The sequence below is a fragment of the Oratosquilla oratoria genome, chromosome 4, assembly GCF_046742065.1.
Source record: "Oratosquilla oratoria isolate Oo_2021 chromosome 4, ASM4674206v1, whole genome shotgun sequence".
Taxonomy (NCBI): Eukaryota; Metazoa; Arthropoda; class Malacostraca; order Stomatopoda; family Squillidae; genus Oratosquilla; species Oratosquilla oratoria.
This window is the reverse complement of record NC_134780.1, coordinates 37930988-37943487: the sequence shown is the minus strand read 5'-3', so window position 1 is coordinate 37943487 and position 12500 is coordinate 37930988. Positions and strand designations below refer to the sequence as shown.

Sequence of the window (12500 nt, the reverse complement as noted above, 5' to 3'; positions counted from 1 at the left end):
ATTTATATTCTTTTGTTTGGCTATTCACATTCTTTTGTTTGGCTATTCACCAAGAAGTCATGGTCAAGGACTGAATGAAAGGAGCAGGGGTGTGATTGAAAGGAAGGATAGTGATTTCAATAGGCTGGGTAGGTTGGAAAGTTTAGCTGCAGTAGTAGGGGTAAGGAAAAAAATTGAACAGAAGTTCAGAGATAATGGGTTTGTGAATGTGATGGAGGAAGAGAAAGAGAGTGAGGATAAGTAGAAGAGAAGTGGAAATTTAAAAATATAGGGTAGAAGAAGATAAAAGGCACTCATGTTTTGAGCGTGTGGAGTGTAGCCAGTGTTTGTGTTTGGTTGTGTAAGAAGGTTTGTAAATTTAATCCCATAGGATAAATCATTGTATTAATTTAAGTAAGAGTTATGTGATTCAGTACACATTCTGATTGTCATTTACTTAAGCTTTTATCATGATATAATATTGTCTACTTTCTGCAGTCATATTAGGGAGTAGAAATGAATATTATTTTTACACCTGCTGAAGATGGTTACAAGAAGAGAAATGGAATGTGGCAGGAAGTACTGGTAGTAAATATATATATGAAGTACAAGATATATGAATTATTCATGTGTAAGGATAAACACAAAGTAAGGAGTAGATGATTAATAAAGGAGTTATTGACAAATGGGGGACTAAATGTTGGGAATGTTATAAAAAAGATTTGTAATTTATAATGTTGATGCTGAATTATTACTAATTGTTGTTGAAAGAGTGAATGGGTCACAACTTCATCCTGAGAAGTTCTTTGTACTTGAGTCAACTGGTATAATGTAGTAACACTGGAAGTTTCCAGATAATTGTTTTATTTTGTTTTTCAGATTTGGGACATGAGTGATCCAGGTGGAAGGGGTTATCTCGACAAAGGGGGCTTCTTTGTATCCCTGAAGTTGGTTGCTTTGGTTCAGAATGGTCGTGAACCTTCAGTGGCCAATGTGCTGGCTCCTGTCCCTCCACCCAACATGGTTTGTAGTATTTTGTAATTCACAGTGATTGTATATAGATAGTTTGTACATGCATACATTATACATTCATACATACTTGCAACTTTTTCCACACCAGTTCTCTGCTTCACCTCTGCATTTCTCACTTAGTCCATCTTTATAACATCAACTATACTTCTCAAACACTTCATATCACTTCAACATGGCCTTTCTGCCCACCTCAGATTCCGAGTATGCCCTATACAGTGTTATGAGCACAATCACTCCTTTATATAACCTCATAGTATTCATCTTCAGATACCTACATACATATACCAATGGCTTTTTCCCTCATACAAGGGAGGTAGCCAAAGTCAAAGGCATAAATCCACTCCCACCCATTCCATTCTCACATACTCCACTCTTGTTCACCACTCCTTTCTTCCTCTTTTCTTGGCTCCTGGATGATGGGTCATTCCTGCATCTTGCCCACTGCCCTGGGTTAGAAGCAGTGTAGCAAGACACAGCACATCCACAGCAAGACTGCTTCATTTAATTGGCAACCCCCCCTTCTCCCTCCCCTCGTGCAGAAAAAGAGATGGGGAGAAATTGCTTCAGGGTGCATCAAAATATCATTCACACATACTCCCTGAACCACCCCCCATCTCCCACCCACTCTCGTGCATCACAGCATCATCCATACATGACCATTCTTCACTCACCCCTATCTTCTGTCTTTTTCCATTCTTCCTCAACAGACATTCCCCTCTTTCCCAGTGCCCCTTTTACCCCATCCATCCACCTTATCCTTGGTTGCTCCCTTATGTTCACTTCCTCCACCTCTGCCTTCTACACCTCTTTTACTAATCTTCATTCTTTTCATGTGTCCAAACCATCCCAACACTCTTTAATCAACCCCATCTCCCAACTCCCTTTCCACCCCCATTCTCTTCCTCACCTCTTCATTTCTCACTTTATCCAGCCCAGTAACCCTTACCATACTTCTCAGGCATTTCATCTCAAATACATTTAAACTCTTCCTTTCTTCCTCTCTTATGTTCTGTGTATCTGCCCCATACAGTGCTGTTGGCACAATCTCCTCTTAGCAACCATTCCCAAATATCTATTTCTTGTTACACTTTTTAATCCACCAAGGAATTTACTTGCTTCTGTCAATCTGCATTCTACCCCCACTCCTCCCTAATACACTGAATGGCCTACCGGCTCCGGCGCTTGTCCTTCAAACCAAAAATTTCATAAATCCCACTCCTCCCTATCCTGCCACATTCGCACCCAAGTATCTAAAGTTATCCACTTTCTCCAGTCTCTCTCCCTCTCTCCAATTTGCTGCTATCCTCTCCCCTTGTACATCTCATCACCATACTTTAACCCACATTTTTCAACCTCCTTCTTTTGCATGGCTTTCCAAACTCTGTCACTAACTTCCTTAATCCCTCCTCAGATCATGTTACAAGCACAGTGTCATCAGCAAACAACAACTGGCTTGTCTCCCATTTTTTTCTTCATGTTGTTTAATCATCTCCAATCCCCGACCCATTACCCTTGCATCCTCTTGCACCACCCCATCCATTTATTAATTGAACAGCCAGGGTGAAATTACTCATCCTGGTGAAGCCCCACCTTTACCTCAAACCACTCACACTCTCCATTTCTATTTCTAACACAGGTTGTACTACTCTCATAAAAACTCTTTACTGGTCTTAACAGCTTTCATCCTATCCCATATATCTGCAGTACCTCCCACAGTGCCTCCATGTCTACCTTGTCATAAGCCTTTTCCAAATCCGTAAATGTCCAAAAAACATCCTTACCTTTCCCTAAAGCTTTCTAACATATCTGCCTTACCACAAAAGTCTGATCCATGCAACCCCAGGCTGTCCTAAACCCTCACTGCTCCTCACCAATTACTCCCTCTGTTCCTCCTAATCATCTCAATCAAAACCCTCCCATAAGCCTTCCCAACTACACTCAACAAACTGATCCCTCTGAAACTAAAGTTGCACTTGACCCTTTTTTCCATGTATAGTAGATGGTGGAGGGGAGTGGAGTGTATTAGGGATGGAATGGGTGGGAATGGTTTTTATGCCTTTTTCTTTTTGGCTACCTCCCTTGTAAGGGGGAAAAAGCCTTTGGTATATGTATGTATGTATAGTAGAACTATACAGGCACTCCTCCAGTCCTCTGGCACTCTACCCTCTCTTAGACAAACATTAAACAACCTCCCCTGCCAGTCCACCATCATTGTACCTCCCATTTTTAGGGACTCCTGATGACACTATCTAACTGAGGTGCCTTACCTGCTGTCATTCTCCCCGTCTTCTCCTTTTCTGCATGAGGGGACGGAGAGGGGGGTCGCCGATTTAATGAAGTGGACTTTCTGTGGATGTGCTGTGTCTTGCAACATTGCTTCTGACCCAGGGCAGTGGACAAGATGCAGGGATGACCCGTCATCCAGGAAATGCCAAGATAAGAGAGTGGAGTGTGATAGGGATGGAATGGGTGGGAGTGGTTTTTATGGCTTTGTTTTTTGGCTACCTCCCATATAAGGTGGAAAAAAGCCTTTGGTATATGTATCATTTTAATAACTGCTTTCACCTCATCTTTTCTTATTTCCCCTCCATTTTCCTCATTTATCACTTGTTTTCTTAGTGCTTTCCATTGCAACTACCTTTCCCTCTCTATTCTCCTTCACATTTAGCATACATATACATACATATACCAAAGGCTTTTTCCCCCTACATGGGGGGTAGCTACAAAGAAAAAGGCATAGAAACCACTCCCACCCATTCCATTTCCTATATATTCCACTCCCCTCCACCCTCCTCCCTCCCTCTTGGCACCTGGATGACGGGTCATCCCTGCATCCTATCCACTGCCCTGGGTCAGAAGCATACATATACCAAAGGCTTTTTCCCCCTTACAAGGGAGGTAGCCAAAGAATAAAGGCATAAAAACCACTCCCACCTATTCCATCCCCACATATTCCACTCCCATCCACCCCCTTCCCTCCATCTTATCTTGACTTCTCCTGGATGACGGGTCATCCCTGCATCTCGCCCACTTCCCTGGGTCAGAAGCAGTGCCGCATGACACAACACATACATAGCAAGGCCTCTTAAGTCAGTGACCCCTTTCTCCATCTCCTCATGCAGAAAATGAGAAGATGGGGAGAAATCCCTTCAGGCTGTGTCAGTTTATTTTTCACATACTCCCTCACCCCCCATCCCCCACCCACTCCCTCTCATGTATCGCAGCATCATCCATACATGACCATTTTCTATTCATCCCTATCTTCTGTCCTCTCTCATATTTCTTCAGCAGACATTCCCCTCTTTCCCAATGCACCTTTTCCCCCATCCAACCATCACATCCTAGGTTGCCCTTACATGTTCACCCCTTCTGCCTCTGTCTTCCACACCTTTTGTATTTATCTTTCTTCACTCGTTCTTTCCATGTGTCCAAATCATCCCAATACTCTTTAATCAACCCTATTGCCCAACTCCCTTTCCACCCCTCATTCTCCTCCTCACCTCTTTGTTTCTCACTATATCCAGCCTAGTAACCCCTATCATACTTCTCAAGCACCTCATCTCAAATGCATTCAAATTCCTCTACTCTTTCGCTCTTATTCTCCATGTTTCTGCCCCATACAGTGCTACTCTTAGCATCCATTCCCAAATGTCTATTACTCGTTACATTTTTTAATCCCCCAAGGCATTTACTTGCTTCTCTCAATCTACATTCTACCTTCACCTCCACGCCTCCCTTTTCCACCACATTCACACCCAACTATCTAAAACTCCACTTCCTCCAGTCTCTCTCCCTTGATACTCATTTCCAGTCTGCTGCCACTTTCTCCTCTTGTACATCTTATCACCTTACATCTATCCACATTTATCTTTAACTTCTTTCGCACACCCTCCCAAACTCTCTCACTAACTTCCTCAACCCCTCCTTCGATCCTGCCACAAGTGCAGTGTCATCAGCAAACAACTGGCTTATCTCGCACTTTTCTCCATTTTCTTTAACTATCTCCAACCCCAACCCACTACCCCTGCATTTACCTCTCACACCACCCCATCCATATATAGATTGAACAGCTAAGGCGACATAACATCTCCCTGATGAAGTCCCACCTTTACCTCACCACTCACTCTTTCTATTTCTAATTCTAACACAAGCTCTACTACTCTCATAAAAACTCTTGGCTGCTCTTAAAAGCTTTCTTCCTATCCCATATATCTGCAGTACCTCCCACAGTGCCCTTCTGTCTACCCTTTCCCAAATCCATAAAAGCCCTAAAAACATCCATTCCTTTTCCTAAAGCCTTCTCACATATGTCTCATCACAAATATTTGATCCATGCAACCCACACTGTTGCTCACCAATTCCTCCTTCTGTTCCTCTCCTAATCCTCTCAATCAAGACCCTCCCATAAGCCTTCCCAAAGTTATCCCTCTGAAACTACTACACTCACACTTGTCCCCTTTTCCTTTTTACATACATACAGTCATCCCTGCACCCTGCCACCGCCCTGGTCAGAAGCAGTGTCGCAAGACACAGCACATCCACACCTTTTTAAAGTGGAAATATACAGGCACTCCTCCAGTCCTCTGGCACTCTACCCTTTCTCCAGCAAACATTAAATAACCTCAACAGCCAGTCCACCATCACTGTACCTCCTTTTTTTTAGACATGGCTGTTCAATCTTTACATGGATGGGGTGGTGTGAGAGGTGAATGCAAGGGTAGTGGGTCAGGGGTTGGAGATGAAAAAAGGAAATGGAGAAAAGTGGGAGGTGAGCCAGTTGTTGTTTGCAAATGACACTGCGCTTATAGCAGTTTCAGAGGAGGGATTGAGGAAGTTAGTGGCAGAGTTTGAGAAGTTGTGTGAAAGAAGGAAGCTGAAGATAAATGTGGGCAAAAGTAAGGTGATGAGATGTACAGGGGGGGAGAGTGATATCAGGCTGGAAGTGAGCATTAAGGGTGAAAGACTGGAGGAAATGGATAGTTTTAGATACTTGGGTGCGAATGTGGCAGGAAAGGGAGGAGTGGGTGTGGAGGTAGAATGTAGATTGAGAGAAGAGAGTAAATGCCTTGGTGGATTAAAAAGTGTAATGAGAAATAGACATCTGGGAATGGATGCTAAGGGGAGATTATATGAAGGAGTGATTGTGCCAACAGCACTGTACGGGGCAGAAACATGGAACATGAGAAAGGAAGAGAGAAGGAGTTTGAATGTGTTTGAGATGAAATGTCTGAGAAGTATGATAGGAGTTACTATGCTAGATAGAGTGGGAAATGAGGAGGTGAGGAGGAGAACAGGGGTGGAAAGGGAGCTGGGAGATAGGGTTAATGAAAGAGTATTAGGATGGTTTGGACACATGGAAAGAAGTAGTGAAGAAAGATTAGTAAAAGAAGTGTGGAAGGCAGATGTGGAAGGAGTGAATAAGAGGGGGCATCCTAGGATGAGATGGATGGATGGGGTGAAAGGGGCATTACAAAAGAGAGGAATGTCTGTGGAGGAAGGACGGGAGAGGACAGAAGATAGGGGTGAATGGAGAGGGGTTGTGTATAGATGATGCTGTGATGCATGAGGGGGAGTGGGTGGGGGATGGGGGGTGAGGAAGTATTTACGAGAAAAAATTTGACGCAGCCCGAAGGGATTTCTCCCCATCTCCTTTTCTGCATGAGGATACGGAGAGGGGGATGTCGTCGAATTTATGAAGTGGCCTTGCTGTGGATGTGCTGTGTCTTACGACACTGCTTCTGACCCAGGGCAGTGGACAGGATGCAGGGATGACCTGTCTTCCAGGAAGTGCCAAGATAAGAGGGAGGGAGGGGAGTGGAATATATAGGAAATGTAATGGGTGGGAGTGGTTTCTATGCCTTTTTCTTTTTGGCTACTCCCCATGTAGGGAGAAAAAGCCTTTGGTATATGTATGTATGTGTATCCTCCTTCACATTTAGCAACTCCCTAAAATACTCTGCCCATCTTCCTCTTACTGCCTTCTCTTCAATTATCATCTCTCCATCTGCACCTTTTACCTGTTCTTCTCTACTTGATTCACCTCCTCTTCCTCTCTTAATTTCTTTCCAAAACATCTTTTTATTACTTTCAAACTTATGTCATACTCTTACCCCATTTCACATCTGCTCTCCTCTTTGCCTCCTTTATCTTATGTTTTACTTCACTTCTCTTTTCTTTGTACTTCTCATATAATTATCACATCCTATTTTGTAACCAATCGGTGAAAATTTGCTTCTTCTCTTCTACACCTTTCTTTGCTATTTCATCCCACCACTCACTATCCTTCCTTCTATTTTCTCCTGTCCTCCTTCCACATACCATCTTTGCTCCTTTAGCATACATACATACATATACCAAAGGCTTTTTCCCCCTTATAAGGGAGGTAGCCAAAAAACAAAGGCATAAAAACCACTCCCACCCATTCCATCCCCGTCATACTCCACTCCCCTCCCCTCCCCTCCCCTCCACCACTTCCCTCCCTCTTTTCTTGGCACCTTCTGGATGACGGGTCATCCCTGCATTTCACCCACTGCCCTGGGTCAGAAGCAGTGTCACAAGACACAGCACATCCACAGCAAGGCTGCTTCATTAAATAGATCCCCCTCTCTGTCCCCTCATGCAGAAAAGGAGAAGACGGGGAGAAATCCCTTCGGGCTGTGTCACATTATTTCTCATATATACTCCCTCACCCCCCATCCCCCACCCATTCCACCTCATGCAGTCAAGAATGGGAAGGGTTGCTATGTAGGGGTTTGCATAGGGCAAGTGTAGGGAATATCTTCAGTATATTTACAGAGGTGCTAAGATGAGAGGGAAGGTGGAGGGGTGTGGAGTGTATTCAGGGATGGAATGGGTGGGAATGATTTTATGCCTTTTCCTTTTTGGCTACTTCCCTTGTAAAGGGGGGAAAAGCCTTGGTATATGTATGTATGTATGTATGTATGTATTTACAGAGTTGTATTTACCAACATAAATGCCAAAAGGCCTATTCTTTTCTTTTAAATGGGGTAACTGAGACAAAGCTTACATCTACTCTACACCCATCACACATCCACTAAAAAAAAAACATTCTTTGCCCCTCCCATCTCAGCACCTTATGGATGGAGGGACATTACGGTCTTGCACCACACTACTCAGGTTAAAGGCAGTGAAGTGAGATGGTGCTCTCACAGCAGTGCCTGACAGCTGGAGCTGATTTACCCCACCTCTTCATTATATGGAGCAGACAAGAAAAACATCACTTCAGGCCACATCATTTCTTCATCCATTTGCAACCATTCTCCATTTAATATGTTTTGTACTCATCCTTCCTTTCTCAATAAACATACCTCTGGCACCCAATGCCTCCTTTACCCCATCCATTCACTTTATTCTTGATTTTCCCTTCAAATGGAAATGGGAACTGGCAGGACTGCTTTCAACACCTGTTTTGCTTGTCTTTCTTCACTTGTTCTTCCTATATGCCCAAAGAGCACTCTTTGATCTACCCAGTCAGATAGCTGTCTTTATCTAATTGAAATGTACAGGAAAGGAGTTATAGAGAGATCCTTATCTTGGTCTCTTATCTAATTGTAATATATGGGAAAGGAGCTATAGAGATATCCTTATCTTGGTCTCTATCATACCTGCTTTTGAAGTCTGTTATGACCTGGGCTCTATTAACTCCTAAGCTATTCCAATAGTTGTTGCATGTGAATGGAAAGCAGTATTTCTTACCATCTTTTAGACTTTTTTGTTGTTGTAATGATCCTGTAAATTTTTAGTTTTGTTTTTGATATTACAGGGTGAACCACCACCACATCCTCCCCCACCCAAGAGTCCCCATCCACCAGCAGTTCCTCCAGCCCCTTCTGCCGCATGTCGTGCTGCAGCAGGGGTAGGACAAGCACCAGCACCAGCAGCTACACCTTCAACAGTGTGGACCATAACACCCAATGACAGGAACAGATATGACCAGATCTTCAACTCCCTTGGTCCAGAAGCGAACAAAATTCATGGAAATAAGGTTGGTTGATGTTTTTGTTTATATGTATATATATATATATATATATATATATATATATATATATATATATTTATATATATATATAAATATATATATATATAATATACACATACATACATACATACATACATACATACATACATACATACATACATACATATATATATACATACACATACATACAGTACTTTACAAGAAAGTACAGACGGGGCCGTCACCGTTCGTACTTCTTTGTCCAAAATGGAAAGACCCTAGCAGGGAAAAGTGGGCGGAGCTAAGGGTAGGGTTTATGATGCATGCTATCAATCATCCTTCAGTTGTCTCTTAGCCTTCGTGGGGAGGCTTTTTGTTCCATGAGTGTTCTGGTGATGCCACCTAGGCGGTCAGTGTTTTTTTGCAGACAGAGGTGCTTTCTAGCCTCTTCACTCCGGGGCACATCGCGCGTCATAATAATAGCATTATAAAAAATAAAGTCAGTGCTCAATCGTTCGTTCTCTTTCACCCGTGTATTTTGATAACCATAGAAAATTGATGAAGCCAGTTTAGAGAGAATGGAAATTACGTAGATACGACTACAATAAATATAATCAAGATGCCGACGTCGGCATCATCAAGTACCCACTTGCTCCCATGCCGCCTACGTAGGCGTCACCGTATGGAAGTGGCTAGCCTTAATATGGGCAAGAACAAGTATTTATCACAAGAGACAATAACCCAGATCATAGCTTTACATAAATCTGGTCACCAAACAAAGGAAATGATAGAGCAGGTTGGGGTTGGCAAGATGTCTGTGTGCAAGTGGGTTGCCATTTCCTCTTCACTCTGGGGCACATCGCACGTCTGGCAGCATTAGCTGCCCGACGTGCGATGTTGCGTCATAATAATCACATTATAAAAAATAAAGTCAGTGCTCAATCGTTCGTTCTCTTTCACCTGTGTATTTTGATAACCATAGAAAATTGATGAAGCCAGTTTAGAGAGAATGGAAATTACGTAGATACGACTACAATAAATATAATCAAGATGCCGACGTCGGCATCATCGAGTACCCACTTGCTCCTCATGCCACCTACGTAGGCGTCACCGTATGGAAGTGGTTAAGAAGGAAGGTGGCTGTGACACCCAGTTACAAACCAAGGAAAAAGTACCCCAAAAAGACATCCCCTCGTGCTACTAATGTTATCAAGAGACAGTTAGAGCATAATCCACGTGTTACTGCCAGAAAAATAAAAGAAAGTAACCCGGGACTCTTTGGGGAGGTTAGTGTGTGAACAGTTAGCTGCCGCATTCACGACCTTGGGTACTAAAGCCACCGCCTGGTGAAGAAGCCTCTTCTCACTCTTAACCAGAGGCGCCGTAGGGTCGAGTTTTGCAAGAAATATCTTCAGTGGGATGATGACAAATGGCTGGATATTCTCTGGACCGATGAGTCCACCTTTACTGTGACTGGCAATAGGGGTGGAAACGTGTATTGGCGTGTGGGTAGCGACCCTCTTGACCCCCGGTACGTTCAACAAACAGTGAAACACCCTGATTCTCTCATGGTATATGGAAGTTTTAGTGGAAGAGGACTTGGGAGTCTTGTTGTACTACCGAAAAATGTAAAAGTGAACCAATATGTTTATTATGAACTCTTAAATGACCACCTGGAGGATTCTTTTAATAGCTTAGGTGCTAACATCTTTCAACAAGATCACGCCCCAGCCCACACTGCTCGTAGTGTTACTCAGTGGCTTAAAGACTGTCATATACCTTACATAGCAGAGTGGCCAGGCAATACCTTACCTTACCGTCGTGCCATATCCTCTTGGACTTCGGCAACCATGGAGCGCCACCGTTCACGGTCCCTAGTTGTAACATCTGTGCTGGTTTGAGTTGTTTACTCGTCGCCCTCATCAGCCCGTCCATATACTTCTCCCTCTGCTTTCCTCTTGCTCTCCTTCCCTCCACCATTCCCGTCATCACCACCTCTTCCAACCCTTCCTTCCTCATTATATGTCCTAAGAATCGCAACTGTCTTTTCCTTATTGTTGTCATCAATTCCCTATCTGTCTCCATTTCTCTCAATACTTCTTCATTTGTTTTCTTCGCTGTCCATGGTACTCTTAATACTCATCTCCATATCCACATTTCTGCTGCTTCTAAGTTTTCCTGCAATTTTTTTCTGATTGTCCACGCTTCTGAACCATATAATAGTGTTGACCATATAAATGTTTTAACTGTTCTCCTTATATCTGTAGACATTTTCTTGTTTGTTAAAACCCCTTTCATTTTCTGAAACGTGCTTATAGCTATCGCTATCCTTGATTTTATTTCCTTTTCACATCTACAATCTTCTGTCAATACGCTTCCCAGGCACGAAAATTTGGTTACTTGTTCTATTCTTCTCCCTGCTATTTGTACTTGCACTCTTGGTGGATCTGTTTTACTGGCCACTAGTATTTTAGTTTTCTCCATATTTACATTTAAACCTTTCTCCTCACTAGCTCTTACGGTTACATTCAATAGATGTTGCAGTTTATCTTCTGAGTCAGCCACCAATACCGTGTCATCAGCATATCTGATATGATTTATATTAAATCCTCCAATTTTAAACCCATCCATTCCCTCTAATTCCCTAAGGATCATCTCCCCATATAAATTAAATAAATCTGGAGACATAACACAGCCTTGATGCACTCCTCTCTTTATAGCTTGAAATTCTGTTCTTCCTCCCCATGCCCTCACTACTGCTCTTTGCTTCCAGTACAAATTTCTGATGATACTCATGTCTCTGCTATTTATATCCACTCTTTCCAAAATATTTATCAAATCCTCATGTCTTACCCTATCAAACGCCTTTTCGTAGTCAACAAAGCAAAGATATACATTTTGTTGTTTTTCTATCATCCTCTCCATAATCGTTCTTATTATAAAAGTTGCATTTGCTGTTCCTTTCCCCTCTGAAACCAAATTGCTCCCATGAAACTTGTTCTCTCACTTTATTTCTTATTCTATTTAAAACTATCCTTAATATAATTTTGGTTATTTGACTCATGATACTGACTGTGCGATGTTTACTACATTCCATTGTTCCGTTTATCTTTGGTAGTGGTATAAAAATCGAGTTACACATATGTTCCGTAATTGTACCCTTTTCGTAAATTTGGTTTATTAGACTAGTGATTTTTCTTATTGCAAAATCCCCTAATGCCACTTAACATTTCAATCATCACACCATCCTCACCCATGGCTTTCCCTTTTTTCATTTTCTTCATTGCAAATTTCACTTCCTCTTCCATTATTTCTTCCCCATTTAGATATCTATGATTTTCCTCTTCTCCTTCTTGTCTGTTGTCCTCAAATAGATCCCTTACATACTCCTCCCATCTATGTTTAATATCCTCCAGGCAATAGTCCTGACATAAACTCCTTTCTCTCCTTCCTCTCTCTCCTTCCTCTCTCTCCTTTCTCTCTCTCCTTTCTCTCTCTCCTTTCTCTCTCC

At 42.5% G+C, this 12500-nt stretch overlaps 1 protein-coding gene across 7 annotated transcripts in view; it reads left to right on the top strand.

The window, feature by feature from the left end:
• Eps-15 (Epidermal growth factor receptor pathway substrate 15) overlaps window positions 1-12500 on the top strand; it is a 73143-nt gene that overhangs the window by 9635 nt on the left and 51008 nt on the right. For all 7 annotated transcript variants that reach the window (XM_076183915.1, XM_076183916.1, XM_076183914.1 and 4 more), the window contains exons 3-4: window positions 859-1002; window positions 8795-9016. In XM_076183915.1, coding sequence (XP_076040030.1) covers window positions 859-1002; window positions 8795-9016 — 366 coding nt within the window. The remainder of the gene's footprint in view (window positions 1-858; window positions 1003-8794; window positions 9017-12500) is intronic.